This window comes from Anabrus simplex, chromosome 1 (genome assembly GCF_040414725.1).
Source record: "Anabrus simplex isolate iqAnaSimp1 chromosome 1, ASM4041472v1, whole genome shotgun sequence".
NCBI lineage: Eukaryota > Metazoa > Arthropoda > Insecta > Orthoptera > Tettigoniidae > Anabrus > Anabrus simplex.
In genome coordinates, this window is record NC_090265.1 from 1,318,523,904 (window position 1) to 1,318,550,632 (window position 26,729).

The following is a 26,729-nucleotide window of genomic DNA, read 5'->3' on the forward strand; positions in this document are numbered from 1 at the left end:
CTGTCGTGGTATGGTGATTCTACATAAATGTTTTATTAATGTATTCTTGTACTGTACTTTTTACAGCTCTGGGATGAAATGAAATGTCGTATGGCTTTTAGTGCCGGGATATCCCAGGACGGGTTCGGCTCGCCAGGTGCAGGTCTTTCTATTTGACACCCATAGGTGACCTGCGCGTCGGTTGGTTATGAAGCCGTACAAGTTACAGATGTTAGAAGCTCTGCGTCCTGATGACAAACGCAAACGTGTGGCATTTTGTAACGCGAATCTTGATGGTATTGACAAAGATAACATTTTCGCACAACGCATCGTGTTCCATGTTAGTGGTCAGGTGAAAAAACACAGTGTTCGAATTTAGGGCTTATAGAACCCACATGCAGTCATTGAACATTTACGAGATTCACCAAAAGTCAATGTGTTTTGTGCGATATCCCGATCATCATATATGAAGTGTACAATGCATTTATTAGGAAAACGTGGTATTCAAGCTTCTAAATGTATGTACTGTAAAATAAGTAAGCTCGTGCACATAAAAGAGAAAAACTTCAGACGTCGAAAGTTCCTACAACAGTATCTCCACGGAACTAACGCATTAGAATTCAATTCAGAAGAACAAACTGGAAATATGTCTCAGAAACAGGTTTGGGAATTATTCTACTTCTTCACATTATAATCTACATCATCGCGAACAGAGGCAGTAGATATTTTTACTGCCATAAGTCCATCCTGAAGGAAGTATAAAACTCAAAACAATCTTCGACATCATCTCTGTACGTGCTTGCAATACAAGTGAAAGTATTTTCACAAGCGTCATTATCCTACACAAATAAATGTTTCATTAAATGACTAATTAGATGCCTGAAATGGGCTGTAAATTAGTAAGACCTCAGGAACAATATCAAGTTCCAGACATACCACTAAAGAAAAAATGCCACCTAATCTGCTAAATTCCACTAACCTTTTACTGAACCAACAACATTAACATTTCACCATGTTACTACTAATAAAGTTAAAAATGCATAACATTCAATCGAATTAGCGCCAGAGGATTGGATGATATCCCTGTAACTTTCTTACACAACATTATTGGTGCTGTTTTCCCAATCATTACCCACATTTTTAAGTACTGTTTTACAACCGAAAATTTTCCTTCACTATGTAAACAAACCAAAGTTAACCCTGTGCCTAAGAAATCCGACCCCTCCCAACGATCTGACTAACGACTACATTGTCCCTGCAATTTATAAAGCACTCCATCGTCTGCTTCGTAAGCAGGTGTTGGAATACTTAAGCGTCAATCATCTCCTAGACCCATTGCAATCTGGCTCCAAGGAGGGACGCAGAACTGCAAAAGCCCTGCTAAAAGTGACTGAGGACTTGAGCCAGTCAGTGGACCAAAGGCTGGTGACATTGCTTAATTTCTTCGATTTCAGTAGCGCATTTGAATGTAAACATCCATGCTCTATACTACAAGATGAAATCTTAATACTTCGGCCAACAAACTATTAATTTATTTTCATCGTACCTCAAAAATTGCAAACAACGGGTAATAAACTTTAATAGAACCCCTCAGTGGGTCATCAAGAAGTAGGGCACCCCACAGGAGAGTGTCTAGGCCCTTTGCACTTTATTCTGTACAATAAACGACAATTCCTCTCATTTAAAGAAGTAGAAGGGCAAAAGTATGTTCTAAAACAATGGGTGCTGAGTCAGCATTTTCCCACGAAGTCACTGACACCTAGTTGAGTAGTAAGGCTATGTCGATTCTAACGCGAGGTCATAACCCCTAGCTGAGTAGTAAGGCTGTATAGGTTCTAGACCATTAAAAGCGGAATAACGTAACGTTGTGGCACGAGAGCAAGCCTAACCTCACAGACTCCATTGGAGAGGACTAATTGGCCAGGGAATGATATGGGGTTATTTTGACCCCTAGGTGAGGTTATGACGTCATCCGCATACGTACGAGGGCAATGCTAACCTCACTGGTCACTTTCGAGGAGCCAAATCGGACGGCCCCCCTTGAAGGAGGCGAGTCGGAAAGGTCACGGACTCCTTTGGAGGAGCCGAACCGATCGGGCGTCCATGGAGGAGCCACAAATCGGTTAAGTGACCTGCAGATGAGGTTAAGACGTCATTATGCCGTGTTAATCTAACCTTGTGCGCGAACATTAACTTAATCTCACACACAGGCTCCCCATGGAGGAGTCCAATCGGTTAGGTGACTGGTAGTTGAGGTTAAAACAGGTTAACCTAACCTCGCTACGAGGAATGCTAACCTAACCTCACACGAGTTCCCCTTGCAAGAGGCGAACTGGTGAGGTGACTTGTAGGTGTAGTTAACACGTATGTTAACCTAACCTTGGGCACGAACGTTAACCTAAACTCACACACACAAGTTCTTTGCGGAACTGTGACGTAAAAAGCGTGGGTGATTTAAAATGCATGCTTATCTTCTCCTGACAGATCTGTGACGTCACAGCGTGGATGATTTAGAAATGTGGACTGCTGGCTAAAGGCACATGACGTTGTAAATTAACGTGTGTCAATTCCTTGTCCCATTTCCCTACGGTGTCGGGTTTGTTGTGAGATAAATCTGTCAAGATCGTTTTTATAACCGGATGCCCGTCCTGATGTCAACCTCATCAGGGATGATTAATAATATGAAATAAATGACATGATATATTATAGTAGCCCTTTCAGACCGTGTACGCACAATGGTGCGGCTTCGTACTTTATTTATCCCTGACCGTATTTGATGTTTTCTCGGCGCTAGACCAGACTGCAGTGATTGTGCGGGACACGTGGCGTGTATTTCAAATGTTTTTAGTATGCGCTTGACCGCCAGTGCGAAGGAAGAAGAGTTTAAAGAGCACAGTTGATCGGCGAGATGGCGTGAAGCAGTAGTGCCAAAAGTAAATATTTATTTATTGCGTTTATATTAATCTAGAAGCTTTACTGAATACTGAAAAATATTCAATGGAGTGTGTACATTGGTTAGTGAACGTAAATTTTGAAGATACATCATCGTATGTGATACAACGAGGTTTTGAATTTCGATACGCACAATTGTGTGGGTCCTTTATTTTGGATGTTAGTTTTTATTTTGTAAATAAACTATCAATATATGTATTGAGGAGCATTTTAGTCAGTTTTTGACATACAAACAAAAATTCACATCTCCAGTTTTCTTTCAGGCCTGAAAGGGGTAGGAAGGGCGAGGGTAAAAACCGGTAGTGGCACATAGTCTTCTCCTGTCGAACAGCATCGATTGGTCTGCTCACGTTCCCATCCGATGGACAAGTAACCATCAACAGCGTTATATGCCCTCACTCCACATGAGCACTACGGAGAGGATTGAAATTTAAGCAAGGCTTTTTTGGGCACACAATCTAGTAATTAGAAATTGTATACCACCAATTACCTTACTCTGCCAGGCTGAATGGCTCAGGCAGTTGAGACGCTGGCCTTTCATCGCTGACTTTGCAGGTTCACCTGACCTCATACACGGCACCGTATAGAAACGGGACAAGGGCTGGGCCTGTTAAAAACGATTTCTTATAACCGGTTGCACATCCTGCCGTCAACCACCTCAGGGAAGATAATAATATGAAATAAATGACATGGTATATGATAGTGGGTGGGGAGAGGGTAAAACACGGTAGTGGCGCATAGCCTTCTCCTGTCGAATAGCATCGAGAAGTCTGCTCAAGGCTTTACGTCTCCACACGACGGACAAATAACCATCAACAGCATTATATGCCCTCACTCCATATGAGCACTGGGGAGAGGATTTTAATTTAATCAAGGATTTTTGGGCACACAATCTAGTAATTAGGAATTGTATACCACCACCTACCCCACCCTTCCAGGCTGAATGGCTCGGACGGTTGAGACGCTGGTCTTCCGTCGCAAACTTTGCCGGTTCAATCCTGGTTCAGCTGTGTACGAGGGGGAGGGTAGACATATCAGCGCACTTTCGCGGCGTCTTCGTGAGTTACTGTAAACAAATATCCCGCTAGAGACATAACAGTGAGCTCTTACGACGACTTACTGAGGTAGTAGAATAACAACAACTGATTCTGCGTTAAAAGTAGAACTGATTGTCACGTGACTACGTGTGTTAACGCATTTCCTTTAAAATCTTTCTTGTGCAAGATATAGCATTTTACAAATAATATTTTGTGCACATGTACATCAGCTGGAGGTACACTCTGACTGGGAATTTTTAAGTTACTGTAAAACGGATTACTCACACACTCTGTTAGCCATGGGAGGAGTAGGATTGCGGGGGGCGCTATTTATCTAAAGAAATGACAAGCAGTTCGCCATCCTTCGGATAGGTGTTGCATGCATATACGCATGACGGACGACATAGGCACTAATTTTTAACTTTCGTATATATTTAGAAGCAAGGGGATACTGTGCGGTCGACATCGAAAAGATCAAGAGAAGGGAAGGGAAGTTGGATAGGAGTTTGGTAAGATACGAGGAACGGTTGTGATAAAAAGAGAACTAGAAGTTCTTCAGCCTACATTCTTATAAAAATAAAATGGCGAAGACTAGGAAAACATTTGATATGTGTGAGGAGGCAAATAGTATGCAATAAAGATAACATTTCAATGTTTATGAAATATTTATTGCGTAATTATTTATAAAATTAGACAAACTAGTACCGGTTATACTACAGTCTTTGTTATGCTGCCCACAAGGTTGCTGTTCTCCTTAATCTCTCACTGTGAAGAGGTAGCATGCGTCCATAATATTGTAATGTCCCCTGCAACATTCAAATTAAACAAAATATTTATTCTTTATGAAATTATGTTTTAAAATATATTATACTATGCATGTTATGCTTCACAAAGGAGTTGATGCAGTTCTTACCATGATGTCATCCATGTGTATAGTTCCTTTCTGAGTCATTGATACTAAAGTTCATCCATACACCGTCTACAGCTTACAGTCATCGGATTAGGTTCATCGCAATCCCATTCAATGTGATTTTCACTTCGATGCTTGTAATGTTGTCGACAGCGTCTGCATGAAGTTACATCGATTGACATCTTACTGTGGAAGGATGTCCCAAAAAGCATCTACGAAAGGAGCAGCGTACGTAGATAAAAATACTGGTGGTAAACTCTGAATCAGATGTTTTGGTATCTGATATCAGGTTCTATGTTTATAGAACACCTTAATAGCCTCGCTTACTTAAGTGAGGTAAATAAGATGTGGGTGTATTGGTTTTGCTGATAGGCGAACAGGATGCACATTCACAGATTTTTTTGTTATCAAGACGATTGTCTCTGACCGTGTCTTTTCCTTCTTTCCGTTCCATAGTGTACGGTGTAGAAGCAAAAACTAATGATCATGATGAAAGGCTATCCTTATTTATAGTCTTATAACAATATTCGTTAGTAGATGGTAAGTAAACATCACTCATATGAATAATAAGATAATAGGCTGTTGTGTTAGCAGGAATATTTTCAGATGTTTCAAATTCTAAACGAATATCGACAGGAGATTATGTTATAGTATCTTCATGATAAGAGCTGTCTATGACTACAATCGGCGCTTTATTTTTAAATTCTTCCGGCGAAAATAGCGGACGATCTTCTTTCGGAAAATACGATGATTGGAATTTATAAAACATGTCATAGAGCAACCCAAATGTATTTTTCTCAAAATTTATGTCCATGTTTACATAGGGATACGTAATTCCTTTGAGATATAGTCTAATATTTCTTAATTTACAGTGATAAAACTGTGAGCTATCTTTTTCATGGTTGAATTTACGATGGGTTTGAAATACCAAATAATATACAAAGGCTTTTCAGTAAAACGTGACGTTTTAACAGCCTAGCTATCCTTATTCGTAGGTGGTAACACAGGATATTCATGCAGCTCCCAACTTCGAAAACGTGTAGGCGATGGTGCATCATTGTCTACAATATTAACCCGCGAGTGGTCGCTATATGAGATTTTCTCTCACATTATTTTTTATTGTGATATTACTTCACAGTGATGAAAGGGAGGTGACTGTTCCCTAGTCTAGCTGTGTTTATAACTTTCGTGAGTAGAGCGATTAACATTTGAAGGGAACGCATCCCCTCCCCTAGTCAGAACAAAGGTTCCTATGTGTCCGTGCGCGCTGCGTGAGAGTTTCTCTCATCGCGCGACTAATGACGTTGGTGTTATTTTGAAGTGAAGCGGGAAACTTACTCGTGTTGTACGCGTTAGTATTTGTATTATGCGCACTTCTTGTTTTTGAAAATGTTATTGTGTTCAGAAACCTAGCTTTGAACGTAAATATTACTAGATATAATGCATGAGCGAGATTTTATTTTTTACAACTTTTGGACGGAAGTTATTTTTATGTATATTCCATATGTTATTTTAAGTGGTAATTTGTGTCTTTAATAAACAGCTAATCAAGTCCGGCTCCATGGCTAAATGGTTAGCGTGCTAGCCTTTGGTAACAGAAGCCCCGGGTTCGATTCCTGGCGGGATCGAGAATTTTAACCTTAATTGGTTAATTTCGCTGACACGGGGGCTGGGTGTATGTGTCGTCTTCATCATCATTTCATCCTCATCATGACGCGCTGGTCGCCTACGGGGGTCAAATCAAAAGACCTGCATCTGGCGTGCCGAACTAGTCCTCGGACACTCCCAGCGCTAACAGCCATACGCCACCTGTCCCTCTCTCACAGCTCATCATTTCATTTTATCTAAAATATATAAGGTAGAACTTGCGTTTCATTTCTATAGTAAATTTCAGCCTTACGTCCCACAAAACTGTGAATTATATCATATTTATTTTACCGTGAGAGAAAGTCTCATGCGCGACTACTCACGTTACATTTCGGCTAGCGACCACTCGCGGGTTAAGCAATCGAAGTTTTTCTCCATCAGATAATGTCACATGTGGAATTTTCCACAATATATGATGAAGAGTAATTTTCGAGACTACTGGTGATTCTGATGCTTTAAGAGACTTGTAATCGATCACATCAGAATTAGCTCATGATTTGCGTTTATTATAATACGTCTAAAATTATCAGCAAAGCCGAGAATATTTTTAATGGTAAAATACCAGAAAAAGTACCGTCCTGATTATTCATCAAGTTGTTATTAGCCTTAGGACATCATCCTTCCATCCCTAAAATATTACTTTATTCATCACTATAAGAAGGGTAGAGTTTCATTGCACTTGTCCGACAACATTTCTCGATCTATTCCTACATTTTTTTACTTCATAATGTGCTTCAGAAAAGAGAAAAGCTAGAGCATAGTTGTTTAGTTGAGATGTGCTTGGTCCACTTCCGTCTGACTTATCTAGTCGTCCTTCAATATAGAGGTTAGCTTTCGTGTGGTAGGGTGTATACATCTTGCTGATTAATGATAAAGCGAATTTCATCGTTGTTATTTAATCCAAACGTAAAAGGTTGATAAAAATGAAGCTCACTTCGTACTACACCTTCATGAATTTCTACTGTGTTCATAATGTCTAGCATTTCTTCCATTTTGTTATAGTAGCGTATATACTAAATCTTGGAGTATCTGCTTATGGTTATCTGTTATCTCGATGAGTCTACGCAAACATGTAGTATGTCTTCGGAGTGTACGCCGTGTTTTATAGATGTTTTTAATACTAGTTTAAGATGAAGTTTGTAAGCTGCGTACGTGTACCGATCTAAATTAATGAGCTGATTATGTTTATTCACAAGCCTAAGAGTGATGCTACTAATGTGTTTTAGAGACACAGTATGATAAGGAACTACTGATGGTTTCTCATGAGTAGCATAACCACTTTCTTCTGTAATAATAAAGTCGTGCAGGACGTGTGAAGTTTGTTGATTACTACACAAGTCTGTAATAATATTACAAGTGATGTTTACATGATGATCATCGAAGAGTGTTATAGGTTGATCGGACGCATAACGTACGTTCGGTATGAGCCCTTGGTGAAAATACAAGCAATGGTCCAATCGAATCAGGTTGTAATTTGAAGTCAATCTTGAACGAAGACTCAATAACATATTTGTATGTGATATTGCTCGCAGTAAGCCTCCGTGGCTCAGACGGCAGCGCGTCGGCCTCTCACCGCTGGATACCGGGGTTCAAATTCCGGTCACTCCATGTGAGATTTGTGCTGGACAAAGCGGAGGCGGGACAGGTTTTTCTCCAGGTACTCCGGTTTTCCCTGTCATCTTTCATTCCAGCAACACTCTCATTCTCATTTCATAGCATCTATCAGTCATTACTAAATCACTTTGGGAGTGGCGACCCCATCGTACTACTAGCCTATATATGATTCATTCATAACATCCCTGACCCGGTCAATGACTGAAAAACAGGTTGTAGGTTTTTTCATTGCTCACAGTAATTGAGAACTTGTAATTTTTATTGCTAAAACTCTAATCACTAAAGAGTTAAATTAAAGTACTTTCAATGTAGTCATGAATATCGCATACAGAATGACTTCCTGACGGTAGCGTTAGCACATACTCATCGTAATAGAACTTGTTTACGCCATCACACACATTATAGATTTTATTGTAGCTTTCGAACGATACAAGTCCAAGACTATGTGGCTGATGACCAAGTTCGATCGGTGGATTAATGCAGATGGTTGTTTCAGGTCCTTCTCCGCGTACAGCGAACGTTCTTACACCGTTGGTCATCACATGCACACTGATACTCTTTGTCTGCTGTCTGGGTTTGATATAAGAACATAACACATAATCGTCCGCACATGCGTGTATTGAATTTTGCACACGGTTTTTATTGTAAAATGTCTGCACTGATTCCGAAATCACGTATGAGTCTCCATAGCTATCGAAATACCATACTTTAGATTAACGTTTCCCGTAGGCAAGGTAATGAATTCCAGGTCCGCGACTGTTGTCTACGTTAATTGCAGCACACTCACGCTCACGTGGGCATGCTGATAGTTGATCGCGCATATGCACACCACGAAAATAATGAATTCCTAATTGTTTAGCAAACGTAAAAACTTCTTCCTGGGTTAGAGCTCGATATGCCAGTGCATTCAGTGGACGTTTATTGGTAATATGTAGATGCCAAGCCTTTTCTTGTATGGCGCTAGCTTCATGTGTATGCCTTTGCCTCGTAATGCAATTGCCCCCATTGTCTTGTTATGACGTTCACTCTCTTTCACCTGCTCCTTCGCTTTTTATACAGCCTTAACAGTTCTTGCTACAGCACTAGCACCACCCAGCAAAGGCCCTAAAGCTGCTAGTCCAGCAAACAGCTCAGGAAGAAATCCTTCTCGTTTTGGTACAGGATTAAATCGTGCACGTTTACAAAACATTGCTATGCACATTGGAGAAATTCTTTCTCTTGCTGCGCGTAGTGCCTTAGTAATGGCTACTCGTGGATTGTATTCTCCTCGAGTAGCTTCTCGTGCAGCCTTTACGACTTCTTTCCATCCAACAGTTTTAATTTTTTTCTTCATAACGTTTGGATATCGTTGTTTCACCATTCTATACACGACTTTACGCGCCAAGAGTGATTTATGAACTGACAGTTATTTGTTGTTTCGATTTATATATACCAGGTGACTCGCGAACGCCGTACTTTCTACTTATAAATGTCCCGCGAGCAGTTATGATGAATGGGATATCTATTAACTGATTTTCACAGGGGCACTACCGCCAGCAGGCAGGTTACGTCAGAATATGGAGAGATAAACACCGGACGGTCGCTCGCAGCATGTTCCTCAGGGTTATCCGTCTAATGCAACCCCTTGTATTAGTAAGCGCTGATATATGGTACAGCAGCACTACATTATTTGCTGTCTGCATATCGGCAATGGCTAGTGTGTTCAGCAACGACATCATTTTGATCTCCGATGAATCTGGTTGAAATGCTGCCGAAGCTCGCAGACGGTATGCACAGCAGTTTCCAAACAGACGTCTGCCTTCTATACATGTATTTCGCCGAACAGAGCTGCAGTTAAGAACTAATGGATGGTTCAAGATACATATGAGCAGGGACAGACCCGTCTGCGCCAATGCTGGCGTTGTGCAGAATGTACTGCAATACTTTGAATGCAATCCTTGACACGGTAAATTGAACTTCGCCTTACTCTGATGATTAAATAATAATAATACTACCAATATTACTAAACATAATAATAATAATAATAATAATAATAATAATAATAATAATAATAATAATAATAATAATATTATTTAAAAATGTGCACGTTTAATGTTACTTAGGGCAAGGAAGAGCTGCAGATGAGCTAGGAGTATCCCGAGCGTCAATACAAAGGATCCTGAAGGAGAGAAAATGACACCCATATAAGGCGCACCTATATCAGCAGCTATATGGAGATGATTTTGATCGCAGGGTAACATATTGCAGAAGAATGGCCGCGGCATCACAGCAGGATCCACATTTTATCAGGAATAAATCTGTGGAGCGATGAATGTTACTTTTCGAATGATTCCGTCGTCAACACTCACAATTTCCATTACTGGGCTCCAGCAAACCCGCACTGGGTTCAAGCACATCATCGGCAACTCCAGTGGGGGATTAATGTGTGTTGCGGCATTCTGGGTGAATACATCATTGGGCCTGTTTTCATAGCCCCTAGGCTCACTGGTAGGCGTTATCTGGAATTTTTAGAGACTGAATTGCTTCTAGAAAACCATCTAGAAAATATTCCGCTTTAGCTAGTACTGCAACGTTGGTTTCAGCATGATGGTGCACCACCTCACTACTTTCGAGTCGTGCACGATATCCTGAAAAGTGGATAGATCGTGGTGAACCCTGGCAGTGGCCACAACGATTGCCTGATTTCACCCCTCTGGACTTCTTTCTATGGCGATATATCAAATCTAAAGGATACGAAACTCAGCCAGAAAATGCTGAACAATTAAAACAACGAATTCGTCCAGCCTATGCTGCAGTGACACCTGAAATATTGAGACGTGTCCATCACAGCAAAACGTGTTCAGCACTGCCTGCACCAACAAGGACATGTTTTTGAGCATATCAATTATGAGTAGTTGTATAGGAAATGTTCTTATAGATCCAAGTGTGACATTTTAAGTTTCTCAGCTTTGAAGCTATAATAAGCTAATATGTATAGTTATAGATTCAGACAAATAAGCCTCTTATAGGCTAGAATGTCTGCACCTGTATACATGAATAAGTTATTAAATTGCCTTTTCTGTATCTTTGGCGTATTTACAAATACACTGTGTCATATAATATTTTCAATTTAATGCACATGAGCAAGTACCATCACCGGATGATGTGCTTCCCAGTTCTCTTATGATCTTTGACGATGTCGCTACAGAACAGCAAAACGTTATCCGTGCATACTTTAGTATGGGACGGCATAAATATGTAGATTGGATCTATTTGTGTCAAACCTATTCTCGTGTGCCTAAGCAGTTGATACGCGACAACTCAAATATTGTTGTGCTTTTTCGGCAAGATGCGCGCAACATGCGACATGTGTATGATGATCATGTTAACACTGATATGACATTCAAAGACTTTAAACGTATTTGTGCTACATGCTGGTCATCACATCGTTACGGCCTTTTATTTGTAGTTATTGATAAAGAAAGTGCTGTTCATTATGGACGGTATCGCATGGGTTTTGATCATTTTATATGCATCAACACAGTGTTATAGATTCCACTTGATCAATAACCGCCGTCATAATAACATCCAGTAAAGAGATTACACAACATACAATCCGTGCTCGAAATAATATTCGACGAAAATATAAAAGAGTTTAAACGCATTCAAGCAGACGCTGATTTATTTTTGAAAACGCAACTAGGTACACCACTGACAGAAATTTTTAATTCTTTTTCATTGCCCAAGTGTTCTACAAGTTCTGTTTCTGCGCAAACATCTCATGATAAAGAGAAGCAAGAACAAGAAAAGTATGAAGAACAAGAAGAAGAGAAGCAGGATGAGGAAGAGAAGAATCGGGATAGGGATGAAGAAGAGGATTAGGAAGAAGAACTTAACGATACTTCACCATCTAAGCGAATTAAGATTTTAACTACAGATGATATGGCTGAAACACCTACTACATCAATACAAGATATACATTCTTCGGCTGAGGTTACGATCACACCAGAGTAACGTAATCAGTTTAAGACTTTTATTCAAAATACATATGGATCTCTCTTTGCTCCTTATGTAGAAAAACTCTTCACAGGACAAACTGACACAACCTACGGTATTCGCTATGAAGACGACTGCTTCTGGATAGGTAATGCAAATGTTAAAATTAATGGCAACAGTCTCATCATAAACGTACTGAAGGTCTCCTAGAACTTCTTTTCTCACGAATACCTGACAAGTGTATAATTTCACAAGATGATCTTAAAACATATAAAGCAATACTTTTTGCTACTGACGCAACACGACGTAATTACGAAAGGACAGAAGCTGTAAATGAAAATAAGAGTCACAAGTATCTAGAGTTTATTTCTAAGCCTTTTCCGTCACATCAACCGACTTCACGTGATCTTAATGTTATCTACAAGCCTTTGTTGCCGTATGTAGACGTAAGATCCTGGAATGACCCTAACTTACTCGTAGAACGATTACAACTTCTAAGATATTCGTAAGATGCCGGTCGCAAAGGTCACGAATCAGAAATTCTAGAAATAGAGAGAGAATTACGTCATGCGGGTATTATTTAGTAATAGTTCGTCAATATAAGACCTCACCCGTAGAGATAAGCATCGCACATGAGTTGCATAAACCAGCTCGTCGCACCTACTATCGCAGAAGCTTTATTACACGCGGAAAAGATGATCTTTGCCAAGCAGACTTAGTAGAAATGATTCCATATGCCACTAACAATAAGGGGTATAAGTATACACTTACTGTCATCGATGTGTGCTCTAAGTTTGCTTTCGCACAACCTGTGCGTTCTAAGACAGCAGCTCTAGTCAAAGACGCAATTAAACATATTTCTGAACAATCAAAACGCTGCCGAAGGCTTCTTCAAATCGATCAAGGTAAATAGTTTTACAACAAGAATTTTTCTTCTTACCTCAAGTTACGTGGCATTCATCACTACTCTACTAACAGAAATCTCAAGGCAAGTGTTGTAGAACGCTTTAATCGTACACTCAAAACAATGACGTGGCGAGAATTTACAGCTCAAGGTTCTTATGGTCGGATTGAACTCCTACCTCCACTCGTGTCTACCTACAACGATATACTTCAACGCACTATTGACACAAAGCCACTTTTTGTTACTAAGAATACACCACGCTTACTTGCTATTCATCTTACCGAGCTCGATAGCTGCAGTCGCTTAAGTGCGGCCAGTATCCAGTATTCGGGAGATAGTGGGTTCGAACCACATTGTCGGTAGCCCAGAAAATGGTCTTCCGTGGTTTCTCATTTTCACACCAGGCAAATGCTGGGGCTGTTCATTAATTTAGGCTACGGATGCTTCCTTCCCATTCCAAACTCGTTCCTGTCTCAACGTCGCCATAAGACCTATCTGTGTTGGTGCGACATAAACAACTTGCTATTCATCTTGTAATCAAAACAGCTGATCCGCGCCGCCATCGCTCTAAAAAAGGTGATTTCGTTCGCATTAGCAAGCACAAGTCTATCCTTGCAAAGCACAGACATTTTTCAAGTCAGGAGTGCTAAGCTTACTAATCCAGTTACGTATTTACTTCGCGACCTTTTAGGACAGCCTATTGAAGGTGGATTCTATATAGAAGAACTGCAGAAAACAAAATATCCTGATCACAGCTTAATCGAACGTGTTATTCATCTTTGTATGTCAAATGGCTGGGTTTTAATAACAAATTCAATTCATGGATTAATAAAGAGGATGTACTTTAAAACTTGAACCTTTTTTATTCTGGAACCTCTACCTCTCCTTTTTTCTACTGCATAAGACAAGTTTCAACTTGCAAGTCAACATAATTACTAATAGTTAATTTAGAACAAGGTGTAGGGTAGAATTCATATTAAAGAATCAAACAACGCCTGCTTTATGTTTCACAAATCGTATTTATCTTTCCTTTCTTCAAGTAAATCGGTTCTGTCCTTTCTTACATAGATTATTTCTACTGTCTTCGCTGTTTAATGCCACAATCCAGTAACAGTTTTCTTTTCATTGCGCCAGCAACGAAGAGTGCTGATATCTTCTCAGCATGTGTAGCATTAGGTGACCTCACACGCTGCATAGCTTTACGAAGCAGATTTTCATCAGCTACACGTCTTAGTTCCGGTTTGGTTTGACGATAACCAATGGCATGCTCTTTGCAGGCAGCACCTAACATATTAATACCAGCATCACCACGTGCCAAGCGGATGTCAAGTCGAATTCCAGGGCCAGAGTACTGGTAACTAGGAAGATGAAGCTCAAAAGAAAGAAGAGCAATCACCTTATTGATGAGTCTATGCCCAGCATGTTTCATCACCTTTCTCCCAGAACGTTTCTTCACCTCTTTCTCTGACAGCGTCCTTAATATTTTCGCAGCCATGTAAGTGTTCATAAGCGAAGACAACTTGTTAGTTTTAGGTCCGTGATACAGTTTAATGAGTTGACATGTACGGCACTGTATCACTGAAGGTCTCCTAGCTAAACTCACTTGTTCATTGTGTAAACTACACGTTTGAAGCTCTGACAAAACAGGATCTTGAGTCAACTCGCGAGGCACCTAACCCCAGAACTTCTTTACAGTTTTCGCAGCTATATTGACCAAAATGCCTTTGGTAATACATTTAACTCTTCTTCAGTAAAGGTGTTTAGTTTCTTTCTGCAAGCATAAAACTACGATTGCCTTTTCAACTGCGTTACACTTAATATCAGATAGAAATTAAATGATGTTTTTACTCTACAAATTTTTCTTTCACACTGTCGTCATTTCGATACTGCAATTTACATACTTTTTCACCTCCTGGCATGCACTGCGACACAACCAATCAAAGGGCGTGGCGTGAAGACTGTTTAATTTTTTCTCCACCATGCTCCTTGAGAAGACTTTTAAACGATGGACCTCCTAATTCATGCATGTCGATAATTATCACATGTTGATGGTAGATACTCACGCAACCATTCCTTCGTTTCGCAACCCTTTAAAAATTCAAGATCTGCTCTTGGCAAATGAGCGTTTACGATCATAGCTAGAATGCGATATGGTATTACTTTTTCTTCCCACTGTAGACCTAAAATATTTTCTGTCCATTGCGTCTGCTTTTTGACTTCATCTGTTTGCAAACAGTAAGGGAAAGGCGGGCTAAATACTAAACTGACTAGTTTTGGCGCCCACAACACTGTGCAATCCAACACAGCCATTTCTTTGAACACAAATTTGTTACCATTCACTTTAAAGCCTTGTACATCATCTATTAATGTTCTTGTCATGATGGAAAAAAGCGCTCTACTCTTTATCACAGTATCTTAGAGAATAAAGAAAACATTCTCACTTGTAGCATATATAAAGGCTTGAGTTTACTAGAGAGTGACCTTGATAATGAACAATTCTAAACATACATAACCAAGTCGACGTGATCGCTGCATGTTAAAAAAGTGTGACTTTAGTATGGCACATTCTCAGTCCCGCTATTATAGACCTACACATAATGTATGTACCATGTGTTGGATTCGCAGCTCTGTGACGAAATTCGAAAAGTGGTTCAAGGCCTGAAACGGCGTTAACTCTGGCACAGGTGTTCAGTTAAGTAGAGGTGCGTTTTAGGAGGAGGATTAGGAGGAGGAGGAGGAGGAGGAGGCGTGTTGATGGTTGTTTGCCTGTCAGATGGAGACGTTAAGACTTGAGCAGGCCTTTCGATGCTATTCGACAGGAGAAGACTATGTGCCACTACCGGTTTTTACCCTGTCCCTTTCTACTATCGTATTTCATATCATTTATTTCATATTTTAATTTCCCTGATGAGGTTGACGTTAGAAAGGGCATCCAGTTATCAAAATCGATCTTGACAGGTCCAACTATTGTCCCGTTTCTCTACAGTGTCATGTATGAGGTGAGGTGAACCTGCAAAGTTTGCGACGGAAGGCCAGCGTCTCGACCACCTGAGCCATTCAGCTTGGCAGAGTAAGGTAGGTGGTGGTAAACAATTTCTAATTACTAGATTGTGTGCCTGACGGTCGAGGCGCTGGCCTTCTGACCTCAACTTGGCATGTTCGACCCTTGCTCAGTCCAGTGGTATTTTAAGGTGCTCAAACACTTCACCCTCGTGTCGGTAGATTTACTGGCACTTAAAATAACTCATATGGGACTAAATTCCGGCACCTTGGCGTTTCCGGAAACCGCGAAAGTAGTTAGTGGACGTAAAGCCAATAACATTTTCAAAAAAGCCTTGATTAAATTCCAATCCTCTCCGCAGTCCGTCGAATGGAGTTGTAAAATCTTGAGCAAACCTCTCGATGCTATTCGACAGGAGAAGGCTATGTGCCACTACCGGGTTTTGCCCTCTCCCTTCCTACTATCATATATCATATAATTTATTTAATATCATTATCTTCCCTGACGAGGTTGACGTCAGGAAAGGCTTCCAGTTATAAAAATCGATGTTGACAGATTTATCTCACCACAAACCCGACACCGTAGGGAAACGAGACAAGGAATGGACATGCGTTAGGTTATAACATCATGCGCCCTTAGCCAGCAGACCGCATTTTAAATCATCCAAGCTGTGGCGTCACAGCTCTATCAGGAGAAGGCCTGCGCGTTCGGTTATGTAAAGATAAGCATGCATTTTAAATCACGCGCGCATATTACGTCACAGCTCCGTCACTCCTCCAAGGGGAGACGGCAAAGAGCCTGTGTGTGAAAGGTTAGGTTATCGTTCGTGAACAAGGTTAGGTTAACATACGGGTTAACCACACCTACAAGTCACCAGTCACCAGTCGCCTCACCAGTTCGGTTCTTCCAAAGGGAACCTGGCTTGGGTTAGGTTAGCGTTCTTCGTAGCGAGGTTAGGTTAATACGTCATAACCTCAACTACCAGTCATCTAACTGATTGGACTCCTCCATGGGGAGCGTTTATGTGAGGTTAACGTTCGTGCGCAAGGTTAGGTTAACACGTTATAATGACGCGTTAACCTCATTTGCAGGTCACCTAACCGATGTGTGGCTCCTCCGTGGGCGCTCGATCGATCCGGCTCCTCTAAAGGGGTCCGTGACCTTTCCGACTCGGCTCCTCCAAGGGGGGTTCGTACGATTCGGCTCCTCAAAAGTGGCCCGTGAGGTTAGCATTGCCCTCGTACGTATGCGTATGACGTCATAACCTCACCTAGGGGTCAAAAGCACCCCAGATCATTCCCCGTCCAATTAGCCCCCTCCAATGAAGTCTTTGAGTTTAGGCTTTCCCTCGTACACAAGGTTATGCCGTTATTGCGCGTTCAATGGTCCAGAACCTATATAGCCTTACTACTCAATGAGGGGTCAACGACTTCGCGTTAGAATCGACATAGCCTTACTACTCAACTAGGGTAAATGACCTAGTGGGAAAATGCTGACTCAGCATCCATTCCTTTAGAACATACTTTGCCCTTCTACTTAAAGAATTGTAGCTATCATATTTATGCGGATGACTTAAGAAATATAGTGTCACTGTAAGACTTCTGATTTATTTCAATTCATAAGAGACTTCAACGCCAAACTCCAGCGACTTCATACTTACTCCTTGATAAATCCCTCCTCCTTAACACCTCCAAGCATACAATCATTATAGGCGCTTAACAGTTGTTGACTACACTACGAAACGGATCTGTTCCTTCAGTTATACGAATGGCAGAGAAATTCCATTCAACGAACTGTGACAAATCTTGGAGTGAAAATGATCGAAACTTTAAATTGATCTGAGCATATTTAGTGTTTGTTAAAATATATTTTCGATGCTTCATTCTCTTATAAACAACATCAACGTTTTGCCATGTAATTCGAAAGTCAAACTCATACAATCATTAGAGCTTCCCATCCTCGACTACTGTGACGTTATTATTGTAGACGCAACAAAGGAGTAGACTTTGAAACTTCAACGAGCGCTTAATTGTTGTCTTAGATTTATTTACAGTCTGAGCTATGATACACATGGCACCCCATACTATCATGCTATTTCATGGCTGAAATCAGATAAACGATGAACGTATCACATATTGATACAGATATATAGGATGCGCTGCTCACTGAAGGCAGACCACTATACATTTCATCCCAACTTAAGAACTTGTCCTCTTTTCACCCTTTCATAGCAGTAATACACGTTCCAGTTCTTCCCTTTCTATTCGTCTATACTATAACAATTTTTGTTGTTGTGACGGGTTCCAGACTTTGGAAGTCCCTGCCTGTCAGTGTCAGATATACCACTTCATTACCTAAATTTAGGACCGCCTACCGAGACTGCCTGCTGAATGGAGCAAATTTCCATAATGAATGGCTGTGAGTTAGAAGAGTAATGTAGTATTGTATAGATTATTTACTATTCATCATTATTTACTCTAAGCTCTGTTCCCATTTATGTATTACAGCAGTGGTTAAGTGTAAGATAGGGCCAAGTCCTTAACTCCGCCATCTTCAGAGGCATTATAAATAAATAAATAAATAAATAAATAAATAAATAAATAAATAAATATCAATGTTCTAGAATGCTAAGAAATTAATCAGTGTCGGTCATCAATAGCCAAATTTTCAAAATGTATCTTTCTAATTTCTATTATTGTCTTCTATGCACCTTTTCCATTATATACTCATGTCTAAGTAATCCATCTGAAACTTTATCTGTTTCCTTCTTCTTACAGCGGACTACGAAGTGGGAACTCCAATACCGAATACTCCCTGTAGTTTTACAGTACACGCATCCAGTAGAAGGACAGGGGCGATTATTTCTCCTACCTATCCAGGGGCCTACCCTAAGGATCTGACCTGTTCATACCAGTTCTTGGGAACACCAACTCAGAGAGTGAGACTTGAATTTCGAGACTTTGATCTCTTCTTCGGAGGTGCTCAGTAAGTATTTTCAGGTGACCAGAATGTAAAATCTTAAGAATCCAGTGCCAGATAGAAAATAATTTGAACTAATAAGTTAAATATATATTAATAAGTAAAGCTGTCATAGCTGGGAGGAAAGAAAAACATAATATTCACCCTTCGTAAACATCTATAGGTATTTAAGTGAAAGTTCATTCTTTACTTACATAGACAAAAAGTAAAAATATTCAATACAGTAAACTTTTTGAGTTATGTTTTCATAATTTCACGGTTTAATTTCTACATTTCACTCTTCTTCCTATTGCGTGTCTCTTTCTAGTTCTGTACAATTGTCACACTAAGGAACAAAGAGTTTTTCTTCCATAATTTGGATATACTCTTCAAGATACCGCATGTTTTCGCTGAAATAACAATATTTTTTGCTGCGTTAATGTATATACTGTATCATTCCGTCTTTAAGCAATATGCAGGTGCTTAGGAAAATATCTATTTCAAAGAATTTCATTCTCCCTTAGCTTGATTTATTTTTTCATAAAATAACATTTAATTTGTGAATTTTTTCATCTAATGCAGTAAAACCACTTTTTAAATAAGATAATAAACAGGTAAAATGTGAAATCTAACTATATTTCTAATATCTTTGCTGAAGCATCCATTATTCTGTTATTTTATTCTTTCAGTTGTCCATTTGACTTCGTTAAAGTGTATGATGGGCCTGACAATAAATCAGCACTGATCGGCACGTACTGCGGTCAGCAACGCAACTTGGTCATATATTCATCAGAAGCGGCATTGCTATTATCATTTGTTACTATACAACGGACGGCTAATACACAGAATAGGGGTTTCAAAGGAATATTTGAATTCAGCGAAAGCTTTGTTAAATTGGGTAAGTTACTAAATATATTATTCTTAATTAATTGATTAATTCATTCATTATCATTATAGACCGTTATGCCTTTCAGCGTTCAGTCTGCAAGCCTCTGTGAATTTACTAAACGTCGCCACAATCCTCTATTTGCAACTAGTGCTGTGGCCTCATTTAGTTCTATACCTCATATCTTTAAATCGTTAGAAACTGAGTCTAACCATCGTCGTTATACATTTTAAATGTAACATTGCTCAGTTAAGAATCACAGAAATAAATATTTGAACTCGCAAGGCATGTTTTAGTAAGTTTCCCACATGTATATAAATATTCCTCATATTTATAGTAATTTAATAAAATAGGTAAATATTTTTCATCCAGATAAATATACAAAATTGAAGAAAGTGTTATTTTTGTAATAATCGTCACCTCTTTGTCGTAATTGCATTTAAGGTACTGCAATTCAAAGGAGAATTGTATAGAAGTAATTATATAACACATTCCCTTACACGTTCAAAATATGACTGACTAGCATTACCCGTCGCAGCTTCGCCTGCAGTTGTCTTAATTGTATAGGCTATGGAATGTATTTAATAACGGCGTACTCACCAAGGCCAAGAACTATTTATAGTTTCATGTCGTATAGATAAAAGTCAATATGGTATTCAAACATAGCACAAGTATACTATCGATAACAATAAAGTATCTATATAAATAAAATTGTAACGACCGTGTGTCTGTACATGCAATATTTTGGTGAAATTTTCGTACAGTTATCCGTTTCAGGTCTAATAATGACATCTGTATATTTTTCAGCTTTGGCGTCGGTTTGCCTGTCTTTATGTCTGGTTGTCTAAGTTCTTATAAGTAGGAAACGTATGGATATATTTCGACCAAATTTCATATTTAGAATCTACATGTCTTTTGGTAGGTTTTAGGGCTAAAATTTTTCCTAAATTCCTGAATAGACTGGAGGTTTATAGGAGGATCAGAGCAGTGGTTTTACACTCCCACAAGATATCTAAAACCAACCTTAATGGAAATCTACCAACCTTAATGGAAATCTATTTCTAAAACGTTTTTGCCACGTTCACCTTTTCGACAGGAGGATTATTATAGGAGATATCATTAACGCAGGTTTTACAGGTTGTCCCAGCGGGAGAAGTCCAAAAGGTATTTCACGTGGAGCAGATTTGTTATCTTTATATACAGTCATAGGAAAAAGTATTCGTACACTTAATACTGAAACAGAAAATACTTTATTTAGTGCACTTATTGCCATGTACGTTTTATAACATAAATAGGTTAGCTTTCTGTACACTATGTAAAGACATATACACCATAAAACATACAATTGATGGACGTCCCTGCCATTAATACATAAATAAATGAAAATACCTTGATTTCATATTCATAAAAATTATTCGTACAGTCCGGTTTTACTTTCATTCCTCACTGATTTTAGTGCATATTTAGTATTTGTTGGCAATCCTTTTGATTTTACAATGGCCTCAAGCCGCCTAGGCATTGAATGAACTAGCTTGGGGGTGAAGGTGGGGTCAATCTTACCCCATTCTTCCAAGAGAGCTATTTTCAAAGCTGGATTTGATGAAATATTAATTGTGCCCAGTCTCTCTTTACGATAATCCCGCACATCTTCAATCGGATTCATATTCGGGGATTGGTTGGGGGTGGGGGGGTGTGTTCCATATATGTGGGTGTGTTTTATAAAATCCACAGTCGTGTATCCAGGGCCGTATGGTTTGGATCATTATCCTGCATGACTACATAATCATCCATAAGTCCCATTTTTTCGGCACTAGATACTAGACGTTTCTTCAAAACTTCAGTACAATGTTTACGGTCCACCTTTCCATCTATGAATTCTAAGAAACCTACTTCAGCTGACCTCATGCACCCCCAAACCATTAAACAACCTCCACCATGCTTCACTGAAGGAAGCGATTTTTTTTTCTTCGAGTTCTGTGTTCTTTTTCCTCCGCCCCTTTTTGCAATGTTCTTGAAAAATAGTGAATTATTCTTTCATCCGTAAATATAACTGGATACCATAATTCTAGAGAAGCATGTTTGTAGTCTGTAGCATATTGTAGTCTTTTCTTCCCGTTTGCGGGGGTAATTAAAGGTTTTCGCCTGGCACTTCTACAATGATAGTCATTCGTATATAAAACATTTTGAATTGTGGAAGCACAGATATGAAGTTTTAAATCATTTCCTAGTTCAGACCTCAATTTTGCAGCACTGATTCTAGGATTTTTCTTAAGTTTCCTGAAGTTTAGTCTTTCAGTTCGTTCGTCTAGTGTGCATGGACGTCCACATCTACGTGCATTTTTGAAAGATTTTCTCTCACCATACCTGTCAATAATTCCCTGAATTGTAGATCTTGGTCTCTTCACAAATTTAGATATTTCCGAGAGAGATTTACAGGAATTATGTGCCCGAATTATAATCATTCTCCATTCTTGTGTTGTTTCTTTCATTTTGCGGCCCATCTTACTGATAGACTGTATCACTTGTTGTTTACAACGATTAAAGCACAACTGACTTGGTAAAAGACGTGACTTTTACTGCTTACCTGCGTTGCAGGTGATGTCATCAAGGTTTTTGATCTGAAGATTTTCCACCTGTACGAATACTTTTTATGCATCTATATTTCGAAATTACTGGATGATATGCTTGTTAAAACAAATATTACCAAAGTACTATTGTTATTTCCGGTACATATTCATAGTCATGTTTCGTGAAATACCGAAATAGAGGAAAGTGGTGAAATTTCTAGCGGCCTATGGACAATGCGTCAATTACAAACGACATTATTGCTTAACGTTTAAGGTGTACGTATACTTTTTCCCATGACTGTAGCTAATAAAATCGTAACGACTGTGTATCTGTACATTGAATATTTTGGCCAAATTTTCTTACAGTTATTCGTTTCACGTCTAATGACGACCATCTATTTATTTTTAGCTTATGTGTCTGTCGGTTTGTGTGTTTTTCTGTTTGTCTGATAACTTATAATCAGAAAACTACTGCTGAATATATGTTTCTACCAAACTTGATACTTAGAATCCACCTGTCCTTGGGTAGGTTTTAGGATCAATATTATTTCTAAATAACGGGAAGAACTAAAGAGCCACATTACATTTTTTGATAGAACAGATAATAAGGGAGATTGTCATCAACGATGGGTTTCATAAGTCTTCAGCCACAGCACCACTCCAGTGGTCAGAGCAATAACAACATATAACCGAGAAGCAGGGGGAATTTCGCACAATTTCTGATCAAGAACTGTACCATATAATAAACTCTGTAATCATCCTCATTCTGTCTCTACTTTGTTCATCTTTATCGTACCGTACTCCATGTACTGCTACTAGCTTTCGTAGAAAAATACCACTTTAACATGCCGTATTAAACGTTTGAGTACTGGCAAGTGACTTCGCATAATTTCACGAAGGAAACGTGAGATCCATTGCAAATTTCCGTACGATTAACTGGTACAAACCGGTCTATATAAATTGTGAAGATTGTGTACCTATACACTGAATATTTTGGCGAAATGTTCGTACAGTTATCCGTTTTTACGTGCATACTTTTTAGTTTTGATGCCTGTCGGTTTGTCTGTCGGAGTTCTTATAACTGGAAAACTAACTATTTCTACCAAACTTCATATTTGGAGTCTGCCTGTCCTTGGGTAGGTTTTACGGCCAATATCATTTTTAAATCTATGAATGGACTGGGGATTTATAGGAATATCGGCCACAGGGGCTCTCAACATGGGAGCGTGTGGTGGCGACCACGAGGCCCTTAGCTGAGTCTTGGCATTGCTTCCACTTACTTGTGCCAGGCTCCCCACTTTCATCTATCCTATCCGGCCTCCCTTGGTCAACTCTTGTTCTTTTCCGACTCCGGCAGTATTAGAGCATTCGATTCCTGGGGAGTCTCTCATTTTCACACCCTTATTGGCCCTTGTCCTTCTTTAGCCGATATCTTCATTTTTCGAAGTGTTGGATCCCTTCCATTTTTTCCCTCTGATTTGTGTTATATAGAGCATGGTTGCATAGTTACACTTTTTTTTAAAACAATAATCAGTACCGCCCCCACCTTATAGGAATATCGAAACAATGATTTTTACACTCCAACAAAGTATTCATATCCAACGTTAATGGAAAACAACCAGCCTTATTGGAAATCAATTTCTAAAACTTCTTTCTCATGTGCACTTTTTTTCCAGAGGTGGATTAATAAGGGAGAAGTCATGAACGGGTGGTTTTGCAGTCCATGTCCCAGCGGACTTAGCCCAAAGGCGAGCGCATTTTGTAAGCTACTCATTCAGGATTGCGTTGTCAGATGAATATGACGTCAGTTTATCACTGGGAGTTAGTGTTCATGGGGAAGATTATTCCCAATATATATTCGTTAAATTTGGTCTCTCAAAAGACTGTATATAAGAAGTATTTAGAAATATGTTATTTCCGATATTTTATGCCATATGCGTATTTATCGTACGACGGATAATAATGGAGATGCTTACGAAAAATTGGATTTTTAGTCCAAGTCCTGTAGAACACTTGGTGCACATCACTGGAAGAAATGCAGAGCCATTTTAATGGAGGTTATCATCAATGGTGGGCTTCATGAGTCTCCAGCCACAGCGCCACTCCAGTGGTCAAAGAGACAGTCGAGAAGCAGGAAGAATTTTGCACAACTTCGGACAAGGAACTGTACCGTACAGTAACTTCTGTAATCGTCCTCAGTCTGTACCGACTTTGTTCAGCTATATTGTGCTTCACGTTACTGTCACGTGTGTTCGTAGAGAAATATCAGTTTAAAATGCCCTATTAAGGTTTGAATACAGGCATGTAAATCCGCATAAATTTATAAAGGGAACATATGATTTATAAAAAATTCCCGTGTGAAGAACGGGTACAAATGCTATTAATAAATATACACATTTAAATAACAGATAGATATTTTACAAAACTATTTGATTATGTCAGACCTCTTAGTAGGCTATACGACATTAGTAGTCCTTCAACCAGAGGTAAAAATCACTAAGCCTGATGTAGAACTTATTCGGGAGCAGGCCACAGAAAATTGCCAATGGTAAAAACAGTCTACCGTCAAATCGATTACTAACTAACTACTAAACGTTTTCATTCCTCCCCTGATGGGGGAGGCGTGCCTCTTACGCGGTGGCGCCGTCTCTCAGGCCGGGAGATTTGTTACTGTGAAGGAGATGTGCGGAGAAGGTGAGGGGCTAGGCGGCCGTGGCCTATACTACGAACTGTCCCGGCATTCGCCTTAGTGCAAGAAAGCGGAAAACCACGGAAAACCATTCTCAGGACAGCCGACGGGTGGGACCAGGCGTGAAGTCCGGCACTGTGCCCCAGACCCGTCTCCCGAATGCAGAGGCGTAGAGCCACGGTAGAGCCGTCGCCAACTTTCCTCTGCTCGGTTGGCCGGTCAGAGTACAGAGCATATGGGACAACAACCCACTCTGCATCTACCGACTTAAATCGATTCCTGCCACTTACAGTTATTGTCCTTGTGAATTATTGAGTGTCGTTGCAAAACAAACTTTCATAGGAAGATGCATCCTCTTGAACACAAAAGAGTAGTCGGAATGGGCATGTTTCTTCGATAAATTCAAGTGCTTATTCTTTTCAGCTACTGATGTGGAGTAGATTATGCTTACTTCAATCTTCGGAGCTCTTTGGAGGCTAGAGCCATCTCGCGAGAGAATGCGTGAACTAAGACAGACGCGCAATTACTCTTCTATTCGCTGTGGTGTAGATAACTATGTCTTAGCGAGAATGGCGTTAATATCTCATTTCATTATGAAGTATTTGCTACATATCTAATCTATTGATAGAATTATTTGTTCAAACTTTGTACCTCTTGTACGTCAAATTTCAAAAAATTCAGAAAATTTATTTTCGTTATTTATGTTTTAGTGCAAAAGCGAAGTTGTATTTTAATTCACAGCCTAGAAAAGAAAAAAATAAGAAAGGTTAACGTCAGTAGATGCAGAGTGGGTCTCGGCCCACAAGCGACCACGGCTGGTCCGTGGTCCAATAGCTCTGCACTCTGACTGACCAACCGAGCAGAGGGGGGGTGGCCACGACTCTACCGTGGCTCTACGCCTCTGCATTCGGGAGACGGGGGACGGCTGGACCTCACGGCTGGCCCCAACAGTCGGCTGTCCTGAGAATGGTCTCCCGTGGTTTTCCATTCTCCTGAACTAAGGCGAATGCCAGGACAGTTCCTAGTATAGGCCATCGCCGCCAACCCTCTCACCTTCTCCGCACATCTCCTTCACCGTAACAAATCTCCTGGCCTCAGAGACGGCGTCACCGTCTAAGAGGCCCGCCTCCCCCTTCAGGCGAGGAATAAAACATTTTAACAGTAGTAGTAGTAGTAAAAATGGTACGTTTGAAATATACCCCATTTTAACCCCTTTAAAATCGAAATTTTGTATAACCCTTTCTTGGATACGAACTTATGCATAAAATTGCATACCTCTATCTTTAATAGGTGGTACTGATGAGTGAATGAATCAATTGCTCAACTCTTTGCTCCTCTTGTAATTAAAAAATCATAAAATGTAGAAATATATTTCAGGTATATTTTTGAAGCAAGTTTTAGGTCGAAAACGTTGAATTTTATTTCGCGCGCTATAAAAACCTAAAGGAATTTAAAATTATAATATATTCTTGTTCAACCCTTTCCACCCCTTGTAAATCGAATTTCAATATGCAGTTTTTCCGTGCAAAAACTTTATATTTTTTTTCGTGGCCGAGAAAATCGAAAACGGGGTAAATTTAGAATATACCCTTGTTCAACCCTTTGTACAC

The 26,729-nt window shown here is 39.7% G+C and overlaps 1 protein-coding gene across 1 annotated transcript in view; it reads left to right on the forward strand.

The window, feature by feature from the left end:
* The window catches only part of LOC136878592 (bone morphogenetic protein 1), a 148,284-nt gene that overhangs the window by 8,808 nt on the left and 112,747 nt on the right, over window positions 1-26,729 (forward strand). Inside the window, exons 2-3 of the mRNA XM_067152094.2 lie at window positions 18,797-19,004; window positions 19,667-19,875. Coding sequence (XP_067008195.1) covers window positions 18,797-19,004; window positions 19,667-19,875 — 417 coding nt within the window. The remainder of the gene's footprint in view (window positions 1-18,796; window positions 19,005-19,666; window positions 19,876-26,729) is intronic.